The sequence below is a fragment of the Octopus bimaculoides genome, chromosome 1 (genome assembly GCF_001194135.2).
Source record: "Octopus bimaculoides isolate UCB-OBI-ISO-001 chromosome 1, ASM119413v2, whole genome shotgun sequence".
NCBI lineage: Eukaryota > Metazoa > Mollusca > Cephalopoda > Octopoda > Octopodidae > Octopus > Octopus bimaculoides.
Window position 1 is genome coordinate 131,659,172 of NC_068981.1, and position 24,540 is coordinate 131,683,711.

The 24,540-nt window shown below is 36.3% G+C and overlaps 1 protein-coding gene across 3 annotated transcripts in view; it reads right to left on the reverse strand.

The window, feature by feature from the left end:
* The window catches only part of LOC106882636 (VPS9 domain-containing protein 1), a 61,716-nt gene that overhangs the window by 24,154 nt on the left and 13,022 nt on the right, over positions 1-24,540 (reverse strand). For 2 of the 3 annotated variants that reach the window (XM_014933379.2, XM_052970688.1), the window contains 5 exons: positions 23,163-23,235; positions 18,525-18,620; positions 16,554-16,671; positions 10,174-10,285; positions 1,389-1,451 (listed from right to left, as the gene is read on the reverse strand). In XM_014933379.2, coding sequence (XP_014788865.1) covers positions 1,389-1,451; positions 10,174-10,285; positions 16,554-16,671; positions 18,525-18,620; positions 23,163-23,235 — 462 coding nt within the window. Of the gene's footprint in view, positions 1-1,388; positions 1,452-10,173; positions 10,286-16,553; positions 16,672-18,524; positions 18,621-23,162; positions 23,236-24,540 lie in introns of those variants that run through there. The other variant, XM_052970695.1, reaches the window with a different exon arrangement.

Genomic DNA, 24,540 nt, shown 5'->3' on the forward strand with positions numbered 1-24,540 from the left:
ATATATATATATATATATATATATATACGACAGACTTCTTTCAGTTTCCATTTATCAAATCCACTCACAAGACTTGGGTCAGCCTGAGGTCATAATAGAAGACACTTGCCCAAGGTGCCACACAGTGGGACTGAACCCAGAACCATGTGGTTGGGAGGCAAGCTTCTTACCACACAGCCACACCTGCGCCTATATATATATATTTATATATATAACTGAAATATTGAAGTTATAAAAATATCTTTGTAATTTGGTTTAGTGTAGTAGTGCAATGTAGCATAGCAGTTGAAAAACTTAGCAGAGAATGCATAGGATTCTGAAGTCCCTTTACTCAACCTATATAGGTTTGATACTACATAAAATGCACCTAGTACACACTGTAACGTAGCTAGAAATAAGAAAAGCATCCTGTCCCAGAAACCAAACCAAATGACAATGTGCTAGTATCAGTCTATAAAAACACCAGCTCCAAAGAGGAAATAGCTCAGACCATTAAGACCCACCCAACCCATGTTAGCATAAAAAGTAAACATAAAAATGGGAGAAGTGATGATGACGATGATGATGATGGTCTACCCCTTGGTCTTTGGATTAGCTTTTTGGTCTCGTCAGAATGTGCAAAAGATATAGGGAGTGAAAGCTGTCAACTGTCTCAACCAATCAACGTTGTCATGTGTCAGTATAGCTAGTGTAGTGCTGTATAGTTCTTAAAGTAATCCATTGTCTTCACAGATTTCAAAGAGATTGCTTTATGTCTCAAGGCCATTACTCACTGAAATGTTTCAGTATTAATTGTTTAAAGTGGTACTTTCATGTGAATGTAATTCTAGGTACTGGATGAAGGAAAGAACTTTATCAGACTTCTACATTTGTTGTTGTTGATTAGCTCTATTTCAAAATCACTTTTAAGGTCTTGCTAAAGAATTCTAACAGGTGGTGATGATGGAATGGCAGGTCAAGTAAATGCAACAGATGTTTAACAACAATATCAAAATAACAAAAAACAGTCGTCATCATTCGGTAGTGGCGATGTCATTTTTTATTATCTGCTTTCCATGCTGACATAGGTTGAACAGTTTGACAGGATCTAGCAGATAGTGGAGCTGTGTTGAGCTCCAGAGTCAGCCCTGGCATGGATTTTACAGCCAAATGCCCTTCCTAACACCAACCACTTTACAGAGTGAGCTGGATGCTTTTTTTTTTTCATGCTACTGACCCTAGTGAGGTCAACAAGTAACTTACAAAACAGGAAAGAGTCCTCTCAAGCAAGTAGAAGGGAGGTATTTGTGAAGGAATGGTTGGCTTTATGCCAGGTGTTAAGAGGCTAAAGTATGAGAGATTATTTCAAATCAAATACCTTCATTAAGTGTGCATTTTTAAAAGGATACAGAAATTTCACGAGCTTTAGCTATTGCAATATTCTCAACCATTTTCCTTTGAAGTGTAAGAGCCTAAGAAAAAATTAAAAAAACAATTATAATGTTATTAGAAAACATCTAACAAAGAAATGTAGTCTTTAATCTAAATTTAGTGTAAAGAATTAATATATCAGAAAAAACTTGATGCAATTTATTTATTGTATTATTATTATTATTATTATTATTATTATTATTATTATTATTATTGCTGGAAGAATCATTAGCACACCACAAAAAATGCTTAGCAGCATTTTGTCCATGTATATATTCTGAGTTCAAATTCTGCAGTGGTTGACTTTGCCTTTCATCCTTTTAGGATCAATAAAACAAGTACCAGTCAAGTACTAAGGTTGATATAATCGATTACCCCCTCCCCTCAAAATATGAAGCCTTGTATTATAATACAATACACTGAAAATTATAGTACATTACAAGCTATGGGAACAACAGAAAAAGCAACATTAACTATTAATGCCCATGATATAATAGTACATATACATAACGATAATAATTAATGATTACAAATAATATATGCTTACATTGACAATTATTAACACTTGTCCAAACTCATAAACAGACCATAAATGACAGAGAGTAGTGTTCTTCAAATCAAGAGACTGAGATGAAAAATATTTCTTAACCCAACTATACAAGCCTGAATATACCTAAAACAACTAACAGATGGTAATATGGTGACTAAACTAGTGACTGGTATTGATATATGTGGAGAGCTTTCTGCAGACAGCAACCTACATAAATATGCTGAACTAACAATTATGATGTTTTACTTGTTTCTGCAACCCATTGCTTATTTTTCTGGTAACACATTGAACAGTTAACACACCTGGCTGTAGGATAGATTGGCTGTTAATACATATGCACAGAATTGACTTTAATCTATTCAATATATTAGGTTATTTCAAATGACCCAGAGCTTGTGTTACTTTGTTTATGTCTTCATTTCCAAAATAAAATTTTTAAATGTGTATGAGCATGTGTGTATGAGCATGTGTGTATGAGCGTGTGTGTATGAGCATGTGTGTATGAGCATGTGTGTATGAGCATGTGTGTATGAGCATGTGTGTATGAGCATGTGTGTATGAGCATGTGTGCATGCATGTATGTGTGTATACTTGTTGTAGAAAATGTTATTATATGTCTATCTAAACAACCTAATCTTGAAGTTTAAAATTTCTAAATAAAGTGACTGGATAGGTATTCTAAATAAGGTGACTGGATAGATATTTGTTAATAAAAAGATAAAACTCACATGATGTTCTTTTAGATTGGATACTAATTTGAAAATAAAGCATTCAAAGAATGTAATTATATTTCATTTCAGTTTTTGTATTTGTTTTGCATGATTCTTTTGAAACTGTTGAAACAAGTGTTGTTGTATCACAGGACAGTCATTTTGCCAATAAAACACACACAAACACATACTGGTTCTACTTAACTTATTATTATTAGCTCCACCTTAGCAAAGGTGGAGGTGTTGTTTTCAATCATGTTCTTTTGTTTGTCCATGGACAAGATATCTCAAGAACTGCTGGATGGATTCAAATGAAACTTTCAGGGATGTTTGGACATGTGACTGGCACAAATTGATTAAATTTGGGGATTGACATGGGGTCAGACAAGGATTCTGGGTTATTTTTCCGGTTTTTTTATTTAATTTTTGGGAGCAATCAGGTTCATTTTTAATATTCTCGTTTGTGAGAGCAATCAAGTTTATTTCAGATATTCTAATTCTAAAAATCATCTCTGGTTAATCTTTGAGAGGATGTTGGTGTTGCTTTGGCAGAGGTTTGTGCTCTCTGAGTGCTCTTGTTATTATTATTATCATTATTATTAAGGCAGCATTTTAGGTGTCATGCCAAGTGTACCAATTACCACAGGAATAATTGTTGTCTCAGTCTTCCAGTCTCCTTAGCTCTCTGGCTAGATCCTGATATTTCTCAACTTTTTTCAATTTCTTTGATATCGACTCTGCTATCATAGGAAATTGCAAAATCTCTGATCTTACACTGTTTATTTACCCTTTATAATTAGATTTGGCCCTCTTGCTTCAATACTATGGTCAGTCTTTCTGGGAAAGTCTCATTAGATCTTGTAATTTTCTTTTTCTATTACAAACTGGTGTTCATGTTCATACCACTAGTCTGTTATTTTGAAACCACACACTTGGCTAACATCCTAATGCACTCTTTTGCCGACACAATCATGCCTGCATTTATACTCCTTTTGTGCAAGTATACTGCACTCACTCAAAAGATAATTGATGCTTTCATCTTCTTTCCTGTAAATTCTTCTTTTGCTATCTGACTGAGTTTTGTTGATCTTTGCCTAAGTGGCTAAAATTAGAGTTTCAATCTTTTGTTTCAAGTTCCTGTCTATCAACAAAAGCCAGAATTCTTTATTATTATTAAGGCAGTGAGCCAGAAGAATCATTAGCATGCCAGGCAAAATGCTTAGCAGCATTTTTCATCTGCCTTCATACTCTGAGTTCAAATTCCCTGAGGTCAACTTTGCCTTTCATCCTTTCAGGGTTGATGAATTAAGTACCAGTGAAACACTGGGGTTGGTATAATTGACTAGTCCCCTCCCCACAAATATCAGACCATGTGCCTATAATAGAAATGATTATTATTATCATTATCATAGTCATGGCTGATGCTGATGTCATGTAACTGGCACCCATGCCAGTGGGACGTAAAAAGCACCTTTTGAGTGTTGGACTTTGTGGAGGCAATGTGGCCAATGCCGGTGTCATGTAACTAGCACCCATGCTGGTGGCACATAAAAAGCATCTTTCAAGTATTGGGCTTCACAGAGGCAAGAACAAATGACTGAGACCTTTGGCAATATGCCATGCTTGAGAAGACCCATCAAGCCAAGTGAAATCATGGTGATAGCAGATACTGGTGTCCCGTAAAAGCACCCATTACACTCTCAGAGTGGTTGGCGTTAGGAAGGGCATCCAGCCATAGAAACCATGCCAAAGTAGAAGGGAGTCTGGTGCAGCTTCTCAGCTTACCAACCCTGGTCAAACCATCCAACCCATGCCAGCATCGACAAGGGATGTTAAATGATGATGATGATGATGATGATTATTAATCATTATTAGTCAACTAGTTAACTAATTAGCCAATTAAATTATTGAAAGCTTAAAAATAGTTTGATCAATTAATCAAATCAGTTAGTTTGCCAAAGTTCTTTTGTCACCATTTGTGATTTCATCCATGAAGTGCCCTCAATCAGTTAATTGTTTACTTAATTAACTAGCTATGGTGGTGAACTGGCAGAAACATTAGCACACCAGACGAAGTGCTTAGCAGTATTTCGCCTATTGCTACATTCTGAGTTCAAATTCCACTGAGGTCAACTTTGCTTTCATCCTTTCAGGGTCGATAAATTAAGTACCATTTACATTCTGGGGTCAATCAAATTGACTGGCACCCCTCCCCCAAAATTTCAGGCCTTGTGCCTATAATAGAAAGGATTAATTAACTAGCTGATTAATAATACTAAAAAGAAGCAAATTAGAACCAGTGTAGGTATTTTTATTAGCAAAATGACTGTCCCAAGATAAAACAACCACAATATTATAATTCCTTCACTATTTTCAGTGAAAACTATACATTTGCCAAAGTAATATATAAATATATACTATATTTTCCGGCATTCAAGCTGACATAGCATGTATTGCAAACATATAGTGTAAACATTCAAACATTGCCACAATCTTTCCAAATCCTACTGTGTTTCACGTGGAACTGTTGGTCCACCAAGATCATCTTGATGTATAAATCAACCTATTTTCTTTTGATTGTAAATTTTGGTTCGAAAAATGATGATGACATACAGATAAAAATATAGTAATTGTGATTTTACTGATAATACAGTTTCATACCTTTTATTAAATTGTTGGCATCTGATGCTTAGCCAAGTAGACAGTATTGTACTTAAGTGTTATGCATGATAAAATGATAATGAACTTATTGTATACAGTGATCAAGTGTAATTTAAACGTATTTAGCTCCTAGCTGACAATTGTTTTATCAAGTAACTCAGTGAGCACCAGTCTTGGGCATGACTTTGCATCAAATTGTGGGGCCCTAGTTCAGGAGTTCTGTGTTTTTGAGGAGTGTGGAACCAACTCTTAACTACTGCTGTTCCTAGTCTACTCTGACCCAGAGCAGTAGATATCTCGTGGTTGTTGCTTAACCCTAGCAAGGTCCTTGTCAGGCAGATCTATCATCAACAGTATTCCAACCATGACCATCCTGTTATTGCAGAAAGTATTTATCTATGACTACATTAATGAATATGTCCATTTGTTTTAGTTTGAAAGTAATTTAGCTGCTATTTCTAGCTGGACAGATCAGGATATCTTCAGTGTTTAAAATAAGTTTTCAAGGGTTCAAATTCCGTCATATCTAATCCTTAGAAGAAAAATAAATGTAAAAAAAAAAAGGGTAAAGACCTTCTTCGGTCATGAATGACCATGGGATTGCACCTAGAAAGTTCCCCTCTAAGCACAAGTCCAATCAAGGTTGTTTATGGAAGACCAGTAGTCACCAATGTTATCTAAGAGAAAGGCAAAGGCTGATACAACTTGACACAAGTGACATAGCAACTCATTTCTACAGCTGAGTGAACTGAAGCAACATGAAATAAAGCATCTTGCTCAAGAACACGACACACAATTCAGTCAAGGAATCGAACTCACTACCTCATGATTGTGAGCCCAACACTCTAACCACTGAGCCATGCGTCTTCACAAGATAAGTGCAAAAAGCATGGAACATATAATTACATTACTTTTAATTTCTATGTCACATATTGAGCAGTAAAGTGTCAAAATTGAAAATATTCTAGATTAAATGAATTACAGAAGTGAGTTAAGTCCCTTTATGTTTTGCCTTTATCATGCTTTGCTCCACAACTGATATGATCAGTACCACTGATACTGTTGCCTTCCTTGACATGTTTGTGGTTTTGTGCCAATATTAGAAATCATTACATTCAAAAGCCAACAAGAGAGCTTCTACAGGGTCACTCGACCTGCTAGAAATAGCAGCCAGATCTCCCTCAGAGATCTATAATCATTATCATCGTTTAACGTCCGCTTTCCATGCTAGCATGGGTTGGACGATTTGACTGAGGACTGGTGGACCAGATGGCTACACCAGGCTCCAATCTAGCCATCTGGTTCATCATTCCTCAGTCAAATCATCCTTAAAGAAAAAACAGTAAGAACACATCAAAACATGTATTGTTATTCAAAAAGGTGAGGTAGTCACAGCTGTCAGTGAAGGCTAAGATAAGATTAAACGCCAACAATTATTTTAATCACTGGATCTCACAGAAGCGATGACAAGTGATCGAAACCTTTGGCGATATGCTGTGCTTGAGAAGACTTGTCAAGCCAAGTGAAATCATAATTGTGGCTGGCGCCGGTGACACATTAGAAGCACCTGTGCCGGTAACACATTAGAGGCACCCACTACACTTTTGGAATGGTTGGAAGGGCATCCAGCCATAGAAACCAAGCTAAATCAGACTGGAATCTGATACAAACCTCTGGCTTACAAGTTCCAGTCAAACCATGCCAGCATGGAAAGTGGACGCTAAATGATGATGACACATAGATAAAAAAAAAAACATCTGTCCATTTTACCTACAGATTAAACAATATAATCTAATTCCTGAACTCATTTGAGTACATATTTTCACATTTTATAACGTTTTGTCCCAGAGTTATTCCCCTTGCACAATCTGTAATCCAGTACAATTAACGAAATTTGTATGCCAGGTGTTAAATTTCATCTGATCATATCTTTCTAGTAGTTACGCATTTTTTCAAAGTATCTCCTGACTGTCTATTCTCTAAATATGAAAGTATCTGACAGTGTCTGTTAACTAGGTAACCTAATTATAAGTGGTATTGAATGTTCCAAAAGCATAGAAATATAGTCCAATTCCCAAGAAAGTTAACCCTCTCATTCTCCTACCTATCATTTTATTTCACTCACTTCTAATTTATCAAAGGTAATGGGGACAACTATCATCACTAACATTTTTCAATACTTTGAATCTCTCTCTCCCCCTCCTTTCTCAATGACTACCAGTATAGCTTACATAGAGCCAGATCCACTGAGGACCTACTTTCTTGTGTTACCCACCAGTGAGTTCTTGCTTTAGAGGACTTCAGAGAAAATCATATTGTTCCCCTAAAAATTTGACTAAACTTTTAACTACGTCTGCCATATGAATTTTTTATCAAAACTTTCTGCCTAAGGGTTCTATTCATGATAACATGTTAACAAAGTTCTTTCTGATTCACTCTTGATCAACACTGGTATGCCCCAGGTTTTGACTTTGTTCCCACTCTCTTCCTTTTATACATCAATAACCTACTTGCTATCACATCCAACAAGGTTTTTCACATTAATGGTGGATGGCTAATGATGATAATTTACAGAAAGTTGAATCACTGACTTAATTTTATCTCTAAGATATTATAGCATATTATTAATGACTTTAACCCTTTCACTGTGAAATTAAATTTAATGATTATTCCAGTAATGATAGCGAATATTTATCAAAAATAGATATGGCATTTTCTGCAAGTCACATAACCTCAATAAACTTGACATATCTCAACAAAAAATACTTTCAAACATGACCTTTTTCAATGAAATGAAAGACAGATTGGTATGTAAAACTGCTTTTGGTTATTAGGGGTAACTAAATTTTGAGTGGGCCTATCCAATTTACACAATAGAAGTGTTAAGAATAGCATTACACAATCTCATTTCTTTAGCCATATAAATTTTATCTATTGTGCTTATGTAAAAAAGGAATTTTATATTTAAGATGTACTTGCATGGTAAGTGTTTTGATCTGAAACTGTGTGTTGAAACTAAAATGAGTGCAGATTGGAAAACAGAAGTTAGCTATTCAAAAACACACAAAAACCATTAAAATTTTCTTTGCTCAAAACTACATCCTGTTCACAGCACAAATTTTGTGCTGTGATCAGGTCACAGTTTCAAGTGACAAAACTTTTGACACCATATTACAAACAATAAATGTTTAAGTGAAGATAAGTCTTTGTGTATTTCTGAATGGTTAACTTGTGTCTTCCATGCTGCACTAAAATATGATAACATGAAATTTGCGTTAATAGACGAATATTAGATATCTTCAAAGAATCAAATTATATTGTGCTAGATTTAGACTACAAAAGTGAAAGAAATATTACATTTAATTCATGGATGAATGATTAGTGTTAAGTTCATTCAACATTAAAAAAAAACCTGTTGCAATAATAAAAGCAGATGTTTTTTTTCATTTATGTTTCTGTTTTTCATTTTTTACTGTTTTACTTTTTTCTTTACATTTAATAAAAGGAAAGTAGATAGTGAATTTTTGACTATTTAGTAAGGACATCACAACCTTTTTGCTGGGGCTCTGTGACCAGCAGGAGAAAAGACAGAAGAAATCATAACTCATAGGCTATCTTCAAGCTGAAGATCTAGTCCAAATGCTTCTACTAACAGCATCCAAGTTGCTATTAAACCACAGGTCAACTCTGAACAACAAGACTTATGATCGAGCCCTAACATTTTTAGGAATATGCATGACTATATTATCTAATGTGTCCTTGCCTTTTTTTTACGATAGTAAAGTCTGATATGGACATTTGGCTGCTATTTCTAGTAGGTCAAACGACCGCATAGAGACTTTCTACAAAATTTGGTGTCAATTTCATCGACTATAACCTGCCTAACATACTTGCGTACTAGTGTCAATGCAAGAAATTGATATATAGTTTCATCCCTTTACATTGTAAGTTCAAATCTCACTGGTCTCGAATCTGCTTTCTTTTTCTTCACCTTGGAGGAATGAAAAATATCAATTATATATACAGAGAGTTTCAATTCACTACAGCTCTTGTATTAATATGGAAACTTAAATTTTTTTAATATTTTAACCTCCAATTTCAATTCTGCTCAGTCAACTTTTGCCTTTTATCCATCCTTGGTTTATAAATTTAATACCAAACATAGCCTATGATGGATCAGTTTATGGGTATCTCACTGTGTGACACCTTGGACACAGATAGCCTCAGGCAGGGCCGGCTCAAGGTACCGGCAGCTCAGGCAGTCGTTTGGGATACCATGTGCTAGGAGGTGCCAAGGAGGGTGTGACAAAGACAAGGAAATTTCCATGACAGTCAGCCTGTACATGCCAAAGTTCAGCTTGCCTGGGGTACCAGCAACCCTAAGACCAGCCCTGGCCTCAGGCTAAACAAAGCCTTAAAAATAAAACTTAGGAGACGGAAACTGAAGCCTTGTAAGTAGATTTTGTAAAGGGGAAATGAAAGAAGTCCAGAAAGAGAAAGAGTGAGTGTGTGTGTGTGCGTGTGTGTGTTACTGTCTCCTTGTCTTGATATTACGTGATATTTATAAACAAGTGTCACAGTCATGAAAGCAATGTCCTTCATTTCCAATCTTCCAAAAAAACATGTCTGGTCATGGGGAAATATTACCTTACTTGGAAACTTGAAGGTTAATGACAGAAAGGGCATCCAGCCATAGAATATCCATCCTAGCAACTGTGAGCATGGAAAAGTGGATATTAATACAATGATGATACCTCAAATACACATTGGATATAGTAATGTTTGAATTTGCTTCAGTTACAAATTCACAAAAATCAAATTTAAAATGTCAATTAAACATACCAAGTCATGCTGTTTTCTTCCTTGGTTCTGTTGTGCCATACGGGCCTTGTAAGCAAACAACAGTTGCTGGTTTTGTTTTTGGGCTGCTGCCATTGGGCTCATATCAACAGGTCTGAAACAATATAATATTATACTTACTTTCCTTAAGTGATACATAAAGTTTTGGAATTATAACAAATGAAACAGATAGATGTGATGTTTATGCCTTTCATGATAGCTTCATTAAAGTGATTAAAGACAGCAAGCTGTCGGAATCATGAGCATGCTCGAAATATTGCTAAGCAGCATTTCTCCCAGCTCTTTACATTCTGTGTTGAAATACAACCATGGTCAGTTTTATCTTATGTCCTTTTGGGGTCAATAAAATCAGTACCAGTTGAGCACTGGGGTCGATGTAATCACCATACTTCTCCCTTAAAAACATGCTGGCCTTGCATCAAAATTTGAAACTGTTATTAAAATGATTTATTTTTGTCTTTCAGTATAAACACAGGTGAATATTCTGAAATAATGGTTTCAAATTTTGGCACATGGCCAGCAAATTCAGGATGGGGGTAAGTCAATAACATCAATCCCAGTGCTCAACTGGTATTTATTTTATCAACCCAGAAAGGATGAAAGGCAAAGTCAACATCGGCCGATTTTGAACCCAGAACATTGTTGGCACTCCGTCGCTTACGACGTCGAGGGTTCCAGTTGATCCGATCAACAGAACAGCCTGTTCGTGAAATTAACGTACAAGTGGCTGAGCACTCCACAGACACATGTACCCTTAACGTAGTTCTCAGAGATATTCAGCGTGACACAGTGTGACAAGGCTGACCCTTTGAATTACAGGCACAACAGAAACAGGAAGTAAGAGTGAGAGAAAGTTGTGGTGAAAGAGTACAGCAGGGTTCGCCACCATCCCCTGCCGGAGCCTCGTGGAGCTTTAGGTGTTTTCACTCAATAAACACTCACAACGCCCGGTCTGGGAATCGAAACCACGATCCTATGACCGCGAGTCCGCTGCCCTAACCACTGGGCCATTGTGCCTCTACCCCTCATACATACACACATTACTACCTCCATCACTCATGGTTGACAAACATCTCTTTCAGTCTATCTACTTATCTATCTTATCACTCTCCTTCACTTCCATTAATATCTCTGTCACTCTTTCTCCTTTCTATCAATCTCTTCTCCCATCATACTGTTTTTTTTTTTCAATTCAGTCTTCTTACCAACAATCAACATGTAGCTACCTACCACTTAACTACTTCCTCAATCCCCTTCCCTTCCTTATCACTCCATTTCCTTCCATCACAATCTCGCTCCAATCAACATCTCACCCTAGCTCTTCCTCATCACTCTCTCATATATTCACCAACTTGGTCATGTCATCTTGAACAAATGGGATGATATAGAATAAAAAGGACTCTTTAGATTTATTTATTTACGAGGAACAAGATAACCTCACTAGGGCTAATGCTATTATAAAATGTGTCCCATATACTCTATAAAGACATTAACAAACTGTGTAGGAAAGAAAGGGCCTGTTAGTCTTACCAAGAACAAGGCAGCTTCTCTTGAACTGATACCATGATAAAATTTAACCAGTACACTAAATGTGGTTTATGAAAGACAGCCAACTATAGAAACCATGCCAAAAATGAATCCCACATGCAAGACATGGTCCCAACTCATCAAATATGACAGTAACTCCAAATACGAACAGTCCTGAACACTGACAACCCAATGAACCTATTCCACCACAGAAAGTTGACTTAAAATGATGATGATGATGATGATGATGATGATGATGATGATGATGATGATGGTGATGATGATGATGATGAAAAAGAAAATGCTGCAAATTATGTTTAAAAGATTTCTACTGTTCTGTAAATCATTTATTTCACATGCATCTATATTAAGATCACCTAGTATCTTTCTTCTTTTATCTTTTACTTGTTTCAGTCAGTGGACTGTGGCCATACTGGAGCACCACCTTGAAGGGTTTTAGTTGAACAGGTCAACTCCAGTACTTATTTTTTAAGTCTGGTACTTATTTTATTGGTCTCTTTAACCTGAGCCACTAAAATGCAGGGACATAAACAAACCAACACTGGTTGTCAAGCAATGATGGGGGGGGAGGACAAACACAACACAAAGACGCACACCATGGAAATATATACACATATAGGACAGGTCTTTTTTCAGTTTCCATCAACCAAATTCACTTACAAGGCTTTGGTTGGCCAGGGGCTATAGTAGAAGACATTTATCTAATGTACTGAGCAGTGGAACTGAACCCAGAACCATGTAATTGAGAAGCAAACTTCTTACCACACAGCTCTGCCTGCACTTATATAATGCACTTTTTAAAATTTGTCTTAGTGTGAAGCCTACATTTTGCAGGAATATATCTAGTTTAGTTTCCAATGACCTATAAATACATCATCATCATCGTTTAACGTCCACCTTCCATGCTAGCATGGGTTGGACGATTTGACTGAGGACTGGTGAAACCGGATGGCAACACCAGGCTCCAATCTAATTTGGCAGAGTTTCTACAGCTGGATGCCCTTCCTAACGCCAACCACTCAGAGAGTGTAGTGGGTGCTTTTACGTGTCACCCGCACGAAAACGGCCACGCTCGAAATGGTGTCTTTTATGTGCCACCCGCACGAAAACGGCCACGCTCGAAATGGTGTCTTTTATGTGCCACCCGCACATCCTTTTATGATATTTGATTCCAAAAATGTTATGAAAATATATTCACATAAGTCAGACAAGCTTATGTTAACCCTTAATGAAACTCAGTCCCTGAGTAACTGAATCATTATTGCCAATCCTCTTCCATTTATTTTTCTTTGCTTCAAACTTATTTCGTCATTGACTATAAATATACATAACTATATTAGAGATACATTTAACCATTAAGGTATTTTAACATAACATCACCTACTACTACATCACCATCGCCTTCATGTCCACTTTTTCAACACTTGCATGGGTCAAACAGAGTGTATTGAAGCAGATTTTCTATGGCCAGATACCCTGCATGTCACCAGCCCTCACCTGTTTCCAAATAAGGTAATATTTGTAAGCATGACAGATGCAAGATCACCCAGACAGTTACTTTATGGAGAGTTACAAATTCGGAAAAAATGATCACAACATAAGCCAAAGAAATGATACAAGGACTGCATTCATGACAACTTAGTGAAATTGAAAATAAATGTTCAATTCTGGGAAGAGAAAGTGAGCTGGGCAAAAAATAGCATGAACATCGTCGTTTAACGTCCGCTTTCCGTGCTAGCATGGGTTGGACAATTTGACTGAGGACTGGTGAAACCAGATGGCTACACCAGGCTCCAATCTGATTTGGCAGAGTTTCTACAGGTGGATGCCCTTCCTCACGCCAACCACTCCGAGAGTGTAGTAGGTGCTTTTACGTGCTACCGGCACGAAGGCCAGTCAGGTGGTACTGGCAACGGTCACGCTCAAAATGGTGTATTTTACGTGCCACCTGCACAGGAGCCAGTTCGGCGGCACTGGCAACGATCTCACTCAAAAAAATATATTTCGAGAAAGGGAGGTATAATGGATACACCAGATGAGATGAGATTAAGAGTTGGAAATGCAGTCTCTGTGACTGATATATCTTGTCAAAAGTATCTTTTGAAATAAGTCGCATGAAATTACACAGTAACTTGCAAAACATGGTAACAATATCTGTGCAGTATGTGGGAAAGTCTATCAGAGTAATATTAGTTTGAATAGGCACGAAAGTACATAAGATTACCAAATCACAAGTAAGCCATATATACTATGTACAAGTTTTCAATCCTATCTGTCATGTATGACAAACTTTGCAAGTCAACTGTTGTCTTAAAAGTCATCAGAGAGCACACAGATGTTATGAAGATTATCAGAATGATGGAGATTAATTGAGACAGTTACCATCTATCATGTGTTAAGATGAAATGATTTAAGAAAGAGAGAAAGAGAGAAAGAGTGTGTGTGTGTTGTGCGTGCATGCATGCCTGTGCACGGGCACATACATGTGTGTGTGTGTCTGCACACACACACACACACACATGCATACATGTGGTGTGTGTACATGCATGTGTGCTTCATTGTCTTGACATTACTTGACAGTTGTATCACCATCATTAATGCAGAATCCCTCATTCATTTTTAACTGTGGCAACATGAGAGGCATCTTGTCATAGAAAATCTGTTTCAATGAATTCTATCTGACCCATGTAAGCATAGAAAAGTGATCATAAAAATTATGAGGAAGAGGAATTTAGGACTTGGGTTAGTTTTGTTTAAGTGACATATGCTTTGAAATGAATACTCTCGGTTTGAAATCACATTTACTCAGAATTACAAATACTGTAATATCTTTTGTTTCTATTGGACAAATGTGGAAACTGTGAAAGTTCTAAGTATATCTAGGAGTCATTTTACTTTTCTTACTATGTCTTCTACATGTACTTGAAATGTTGAATGAAATTCAAAGTAGTTTTGTCTTCTTTGTGTATGTGTGTATGCACATGTATGTGTGTATTACATGCGATTCTTGTTGCTGTTGTTGTTTCGCCCAAAGCTAATCCAAAGCAAATCTATGACGAAATCTAAGTCATAACCATCCTCCCTTTTTTGAAGTAGCATGCATCTAGGACATGATCCAGTCCATCCTATAACCCTTTAGCATTCAGATTAATCCATCAAATGTAATGCTTATTTATTCCCATTGTTTTGAATTAATCATACATTATTTCATAGCTTCGAGATTTCAGTGATGTGATTGTTTATTTTAAGAATGACATTGTATGGTAGGTGTGAGAGCCCACATCTGGCTAGTTTGAACATAAAACAGAATATTGTGGCCAGATATGACAAGTTTAAATGCTAAAAGGTTAAAGATGATAGGAGGTAATGTGAGGAAGATCTGGCTGCTAATTCTAGTAGCATAAAAATGGTTGGCATCACACTGCAGATAGAGTTAAATTCAGAATCTAAGAAAATTGGATTAACTTGCCTCCAATTAAAGCCATTATACCACTTTCTTTTCTTCACTCAGATGAACGCAAGAACCCCAAAATGTTAGATTCTTCACTCCTCACAGCAATTTGATTTTATACAAACACACTATACAGTCTGAGACTATACTGAACCAACTGATGATGCAACTATTTTGGCACACATGTAGGCTTTGTGTCTTACAGGATCATGAAAATGATTTTTATGTTGATACTGTAATAGTGTTCTATAGCAGGGGCTATCAAACTGCGGTCCGCGGACAACAGGGTGTCCGCAAGGACAAGACAGGGGGTCCGTGGACAGCAAATACTTTTTATGGGCAATTTGATTTTATATATGTTTTTTAATCGAAATCTTTTAATTGACAATAAACCTATTTGTTAAATACTGTTAAATAAATAAATGTAAAAATATATGTTATTTTAAGCAAATATTTATGTATAAATTTCATAAGCGTTTATAAAGGGATCCCTAAGGTAAAGCCTGAAATATAAAGGGGTCCGCAAGTCAAAAAGTTTGAAAAACCCTGTTCTAGAGTATTGCTGGTATATCTAAATGCTTGTAGATGGTTAAACAGATAACTTTAGTGGCTATGTAAAGCAGTGCACATCTCAGTCATTTAAACTGAAAGATCACTTAAAAATTCAAATTTCTAAGTGATGTTTCAGTTTAAGTAGTGTTGATGTCATTTAACACCAGGTCAGTGCAGATCAAACAAACCTGTAGTCAAAAGCATCCCAGCCATAACTATCTTGCCTTTTTGTATATCAGAGACTGAGAGCTATTTCCTGCAGGTCAGACAACAACATAAAGACATCTTGAGCTCAGCAGTCAACAGTGGAGACAGCAGCAGTGGCAGTGATAGTATGTGAGTGAATGTGTTTGTATATATGTGAGTGAATGTGTTTGTTGATGTATGTGCGAGTGACACATGCATAAGTGTGTGAGTATACATGTGAGTTAATGTGTTTAAGTGCATGTGTGAGATGATTTATGTGTGTTCACATATATGCACTCTAACAGTAAAAATCACATGATAATAGGCATGCATGGCTAATATAAAGATAATATGATGTTATGCAGAGATAACAAAAGTGGAGGGAGTGTTAATGGTAATAATAAAAAGGACGAAAATAATTTTGTCTTTAAGATAATGAATGCAATGCTGTTGACTATAACCACATTGCTTTACACTGCAATGTAGTTATAGTTCACAGTGATACTTAAAGCTGATGTATGATGTAACATTTATGAAAAATTCTAGAACATATAAATAACTAATCTAAGTTTATGATGAAAAATTTCCAAGCAATAAAGGAGAAGAAAGATGTATTATTCCTTACTTAGTATAAGTATTCACAGATGAATTATGTAGTGTAGATAAAGGTGCTAAATTTTCATTGCTTAAAGTGATCCTTGAACTCTTCAGATTTTTAGAGGGAAGGGCTTGTGTTGGAGACCCTTCAAGAAAATAAAACAACATCATTGTTAAATTTGTCAAATTAAAGATAGACTGGTTAACATAAAATGGAAAGCTAAACCAAAACGCCATGGGTTCATAATTAAACCATGTTTTGTTATTGTGTTAATTATGAAGGACAATTATTCAATCAAAAATAGTTACCACACCATTTATGTGCAACAGTTTTGAGGTAACAAAAATTACAAAATCATTTCACATTTGGTTGGATGTCAAGTGAAAAAATTTATATATTAAAGTTAAAAATTATTTTTGTAATACCAATTCACTGAAATTTTTGGTGAATAAAGACAATACAGGTAAGTGCAGATTTTTGTCTTTAAAGCCAGCTGGTAACAACATTGGGCATGTTTTGGTTTCATTAGACTTCCTCATTCAATAAGATAAAATGCATACAACTCCCTCCAAAAGAACCATTTGAGCAATTGAAATTACTAATGGCAATTAAAAGAGAAATTTCTTTATAATCATTTCATTGATAAAGATGCCATGTAACTAACAACAGCCATGATCAGTAAATGTGGTCAAGAAATTAAAAAAATATGAATTTATCCAAAATAAATGCTATTTTTATGGGAATTAAATTAATGTAAATCCACATGTGATCATTCTCAATCTATGCCCCATCAACTCTTTTCCATCGTCATTGGTTTATTTTTCACCTTCACATACAATCAACAGGTTAACAGAATTCATATTTGACTTGAGACAAATCCTATACTAAGTCCATTAACAAACTCAGATGCATTACTTTTACGTATTTGTCTCCAGAAGAATGGAAAATGAAGTAAAAGAGGACAGCATTTGAACTCAGAACATAAGAGAACAAACGATATGGTTGAGTGGAAAGTACCTCTGGGGAGTATTCTGCATGCTAAATACACACATGGTAAGGTTTCACATATGTATTAAACTTGGATTAACTTTAGATTATTCTTGGATCAATACAAGAATCCCTCTGGAGGTGTTCAAAAATCTCCAAAAAAAAAGCAAGGAATATAACCCCAATAACACCAATTCATGGAAATTTTTGGAAAATAAAAACAATACAGTATAAGTACATATTTTGTCATTAAAGCCAACTGATAAAAACAATGGGCATCTTCTAGTTTTATTAGATTTCTTCATTCACTAAGACATAAAAGTGATCAGTAAATGTAGAAAAAGGGGGAACACATTGGAAGTTATTTTGAATATCAAAATTATGGTTGTGCAAAAGTATCTCAGGAAGGCTGTCTGCATGTTAAATACAAGATCCATCAAAATAGGCTTGGTTAACACTGTTTTCTCATTACTTTAACAATGACCAATACTATAGCAAAATTAAAATTATGCAAGTAAATCATTATAGTGATAATTAAAAAAAAAAGTATTCACAATCAAATGCATACATAATGTCTAACTTTCTAAGACTTGATCTCAATGATGTAGCTGCTGGTTTTTAACCCTAGGTTAGCACTAATAGACTAAACCTTTGACCAACAACATTCCAGTCGTGAACCTACCAACTTTCACTTAGATACTGAATATCTAGGACTATATTATTTAATGTATCCTCTTTTCAATCTGATATGGAGTTGTCTGCAGGAAATTTGGCAACTATTTCTACCCCTAATGCAACCACAAAGAGGCTCTCTTTGCCTTTGAATGACGTATTTATAGCTGGCTCAGATGCAGTGTACAACAGAGACGACTTCATCGATGTGGACATGAGATGTGTATGGAAGATGTATGTATTTATAGTAGAGAAAGATTTCATATACTTTATATGCCTGAAATTCAATATTTTGTTAGATGAAAGACGAGAACCAAAGAATATGCTAATTTTACTAACCTTCTACTTTCTCAAGTATTATTGATATTCGTTCCATGCATTGTTGACCAAGTGTAACATAACGATTCAAGACATTCCGGATTAAAATACCACCATCTACAAAAATATAAAATAAACAAAATTAAACATGAAATACTAACAATGCATGTGAGATCACAGGCAGACTGACAGAGAAGGTAGCCTCCATAAGCAGCAGATATCACAGGCATGTTCACAGGAGATAGACTTCACATGTGGCAGATATCACAAGTAAGCTGAGATAAGAGATAGACTCCATATCTGGCAGATGCACAGAGAACATGGAATAAATTCCTTCAAATGTTTCAAAGGCTCTCTAAAAGTAATTGATAGTGTTTGCTATCAAAGTGACCAAATTAATAGTGGAAGTGGGTGCTGTGAAAGTATAATAACCAGAGTAAGAATGATGAAAAAAGTTCATTGCAACAAAGGGTCCTTCTCAGTGCGGAGGGCAGATTGTATGATGTTTGTGTATGGAGTGTGATCCTGCATAATAACAAGAGATGAACCTTGAATTATCTTATTTCAGTCGTGAGATTGCAGCCATGCTGGAGCACCACCTTGAAGAATTTTTAGTCAAATGAATTGACCCTAGTACATTTTTTCTTTAAGCCTGGTACTTATTCTATCAGTCTCTTGTGCTGAATTGCTAAGCTATGTAAACACACCAACACCAGTTGTCAAGCAGTGGTGGAAGACAAACACAGATACAAACACACATACATATATACGATGGGGTTCTTTCAGTTTCCATCTACTAAATCCACTCACATGGCTTTGGTCAGCCCAAGACTGATAAATAAGTTTTACATCATCAACTGTGTATTTACATAAGCAAATACCTATTTATCACCAGTGTTTACTTTTTTGGTGGGCAAATTAAATAATATTAGTTTCATATTTTTGGCAAAAGGCCAGCAAGTTCGGGGGAGGAAGTAAGTCAATTACATTGATCCCAGTACTCAACTGGTACTTATTTTACTGACCCTGGAAGGATAAAAAACAAAATCAACCTCAGCAGAATTTGAACTCAGAACATAAAGACGAACAAAAAGCTTGGCATGCTAACAATTCTGCCAGTTCACCACCCTGGAAAATTAAATAATATTAGAAACTATTAGTAGTTTGTTTTTTTTCTAATATTTTGCAATATCAGGTTATATCAATGTTTTCCATGTAAAATGGTTAACAAAAATTGTTTTGTATCAAAACAACAAATCAAAAGCTAGATAAAATATTGATAACAATATAATTGTGACTGACAGACAGAATACAGAGACACACACACACACATATATATAGAAACATATATATATATATAATCACACACAATACATACAGTACTTTGAAGTGCTTCCACTTTAAGCAGTATATAAAAACCAATGTTGTAACATCATGGTGATGAGCTTTTTGATAACACTGTAATCCAGCGTTTTATAATCTTTTTGATTTTGTAGGACACTGGAGATCATGAAAATAAAATTAACTGATGCACTTCGCATAGAAAGACTTGAAAATCTATGTTGATAATAAAGTTAAAAATTTAGGAAAAATATAAAAAATTATGTTTACCTTGTATTGTTTATTAATCATAATTGTGGATAAATATCAAAATTATAAATAACATTTTTCAATGCACTTAGACATTAATATCAATTTTCTAAAGTTTTAAATTATCATCATCATCATCATCATCGTTTAACGTCCGCTTTCCATGCTAGCATGGGTTGGACGATTTGACTGAGGACTGGTGAAACCGGATGGCAACACCAGGCTCCAATCTAATTTGGCAGAGTTTCTACAGCTGGATGCCCTTTCTAACTGTAGAAACTCTGCCAAATTAGATTGGAGCCTGGTGTTGCCATAAAAATCTTCAACTACACCCAGAAAATCCTTGTGGCACTGTGGTGTTCTGTATGAGAATCACAGCTGCAAATCTGTTCATAGGATTCTTGAATTAATCATTACATCTGTTTTTAGCAAACTTTAATAACCCTTACAATTGATATCTATTCAATGTCAGGATCCTGACTTCTCTTTGGACAAAATTGTATAGCTCTTTAGCATTTAAACCAGCTATATCCAGCCCAAGTGGAGGCACAATGGCCCAGTGGTTAGGGCAGCGGACTCGCAGTCATAGGATCGCGGTTTCGATTCCCGGACCGGGCATTGTGAGTGCTTATTGAGAGAAAACACCTAAAGCTCCACGAGGCTCCGGCAGGGGATGGTGGCGAACCCTGCTGTACTCTTTCACCACAACTTTCTCTCACTCTTACTTCCTGTTTCTGTTGTACCTGTATTTCAAAGGGCCAGCCTTGTCACACTGTGTCACGCTGAATATCCCCAAGAACTACATTAAGGGTACACGTGTCTGTGGATTGTTCAGCTACTTGCACGTTAATTTCACGAGCAGGCTGTTCCGTTGATCGGATCGACTGGAACCCTCAATGTCGTAAGCAACGGAGTGCCAACAACATCCAGCCCAAGTATTCTACCTGCTTTATGATCAAACTGGTCAAGATCTGGCCTCTCACCCCTACCCTACAACATCATTCTAAAAATAAACAATAACATCATCAAAATTTCAAAGCTATGAAATAAAGCATAATTAATTCAAAACAATGTGAATAAATAAGAATTTCATTTGACACAATAATCTGAAATGCTAAAGGGATAGACTAATATCCATAAGTATTTAGTCTCACTGTGAAATTAGGGCCTACAGTTACAGCACACTTTTTTTTTTTTTTTTGGATGGTAGCAGTTAGGATCAAATTGACCAATTTCACCATCCTTCACATCCTTTATCATTTATCTCTCCCTTTCAAGCTGCTGTAAGTTAGTAAGTGGAGAGCTACTTATAACAATGTAAACAAAACAGACCCAGATGAGACAGACGTTCTACTGAATAAAATGATACATTTAGCTGATAAATCTGTTACAAATATGACTTCTTTTCTTAAAAACCTTCTTTACAGCAGCACAATATTTAAAGCAGGACAAAATCAAATGAATCATGTCAACACAGAACAATAAATTGATAATCTAGTAACTGATCCTCTGTGCCTTTTACTTCTGTGATCCACAGTAAAGTGAGTCGTATCTAAACACTATTGAGATTGTGCAGAGGTACTCTTTACTCTTTTACTTGTTTCAGTCATTTGACTGCGGCCATGCTGGAGCACCGCCTTTAGTCGAACAAATCGACCCCCGGACTTATTCTTTGTAAGCCTAGTACTTATTCTATCAGTCTCTTTTGCCGAACCGCTAAGTTACGGGGACGTAAACACACCAGCATCGGTGGTCAAGCGATGGTAGTGGGGACAAACACAGACACACAAACACACATACATATATATACATATGCATATATACGACGGGCTTCTTTCAGTTTCCGTCTACCAAATCCACTCACAAGGCTTTGGTCGGCCCAAGACTATAGTAGAAGACACTTGCCCAAGGTGCCACGCAGTGGGACTGAACCTGGAACCATTAGGTTGGTAAGCAAGTTACTTGCCACACAGCCACTCCTGTGCCTATAGGTAAAGTACATTTCTTTGAAAAGAAAGTCAAAAATCCTTGAGGTGGTTTAGGTATCATAAAAAATGAGACTTCCAGAATAGGATTGAAGAGCCCCAGTACACATAGTAATAGGGTCCTTAAGAAATGCTTGTATGAGGAAAGAAGAAGTGTTTATTTTTGAGAAGAGACATCACGCTAAGTGAAATCATCATCATAGCCAGTGCCATGACATGTAAAAGGCATCCATGCTGGTGACATAAAAGACACTCTGTGGAGTGGTTGGCATTAGGAAGAGCATCCAGCCAAAACAGACTGGAGCCTGGTGTAGCTCTCCAGTTTACCAGCCCCAGTCAAGCTATCTTACCCATACCAGCATGGAAAACAGATGCCAAATAATGATGATGTTGAACATTTACATTCTAAGTATTTTATATTTTATAATATGGCTACAGAGAAATATATTAGAGAAGACACTTCACTCATCATCATCGTTTAACGTCCGCTTTCCATGCTAGCATGCGTTGGACAATTTGACTGAGGACTGGTGAAACCGGATGGCAACACCAGGCTCCAATCTGATTTGGCAGAGTTTCTACAGCTGGATGCCCTTCCTAACGCCAACCACTCAGAGAGTGTAGTGGGTGCTTTTACGTGTCACCCGCACGAAGGCCAGTCAGGCGGTACTGGCAACGGCCACGCTCAAAATGGTGTATTTTATATGCCACCCGCACAAGAGCCAGTCCAGGGGCACTGGCAACGATCTCGCTCGAAAATCCTTACACATGTCACGGGCACAAGTGCCAGAAAGGCGATGCTGGGCACAAGTGCCAGAAAGGCGATGCTGGGCACAAGTGCCAGAAAGGCGACGCTGGGCACAGGTGCTATCCCGATTTCGCTTGCCCCAGATATTTGGCTCTAATGAAAAATAGCTCACTTTTAGCCATGTGTGCATATGTATGTGCATATGAATGCATATGTGTGTGCCTAAGTGTATGTGTATGTTTTGTATTTGCATGTGCTGTGTCCATGCATGCACCAACGTGTACATAATGTAAACTCATATTTATACTCATATATAAAATAAATCAAGTGCTTTACCTGTATTTGTGAAACTGAGCCAAAGTTTGTTGGCAATGGACATCATACATTCCACATACTTCCCATAGGCTTCCTGAAATGAAAAGACATTAGGGAATAATAAACTCATTAATAAACGACTCAAATGAATAAAGGTGAAATTAATTACTATTTATTCTTTTTTTATTTCATTTTCCTTCCAGACAAACAAAAAGAAAACTATAAACACATCCCCGCCTAAATGGCTGAAACTTCAACTGTCTCCCTAAAACCAACCACCTTGCAAGTCTCTATTGAAATTGCAATGAATATTTCCAGTGGCTACCTCACTGGTAGCAAATTAATCTATCATTGTCTTCTCTTTCAGTGAAAGTGCACTAAATCAAAAGGTTATACTAAGATAATCAATTCAGTTACCATACTGATGTAAGTTTTGTTTTATCAGAGTGAGTTGATTAGAGATATTCGGCAACGATTAAACAAATAAATGTCTGTTTTTATTAATTTGTCTATGATGTACCAATTTTGATTATGTTAAAGATGATAGCATGAATAAAACAAATCAAAAATTACCAAAGAAATAACAAAACAGTTTATAATTTATATTTGATTTCAATTTATAAACTATTCAACATAGAAAGTATTTTATTTTCACTCTATACCCCTTCATGTAATGTGTGTGTGTATGTATGAGTAAAACAGTATTTCACTGTTTTCAAGTAAATGGGAACCTTTCTGTAAAGGCTGGATTCTTTATTGAAGAAATAATTGTGAAATAATACAGAATTAATGATGTCAGTATTATAGGTAATCTGAAGGCAGCAAGCTGCAGAATCCTTATCACACCAGACAAAATGCTTAGCAGCATTTCATTCATCTTTACATTCTGAGCTCAAATTCCATTGAGGTCAACTTTGCCTTTTGGAGTTGATAGAATAAGTACCACTGGAGCTCTGGGATCATTATAATCAACTTACACACCCTGCCCTGAAATTTCAGGCCTTGTGCCTATACCAGAAAGGAATATTATAGACTAGCAGAAATACCCGGCTTTGCCCGGGTTAAAGAGAATAATGAAATCTAAAAACGCCGTCTAGACTATGCAACCCTCAACTGTTAGTAGCTACGATACCATATTTCTACATTAATAACTCTCCAATCCATGCCAGCATGGAACATAGACATTAAGTAGAATGCCAGTCTCTCATCTAGGAGGGCCTTGAAATCAATGTTACCAACTGGGGACTATGTGAATCAGTGGAGGCAAAGATGTGTCTCATTTACTTGACAATTTATGCACCACATTGCAGAAATCACAATGAAAGTATATCTGAAAGGGTAGTCTTACACTGTTGTACCGTTGAATTACAAATAATGCTCATCTGTTATGTTCGGGTTA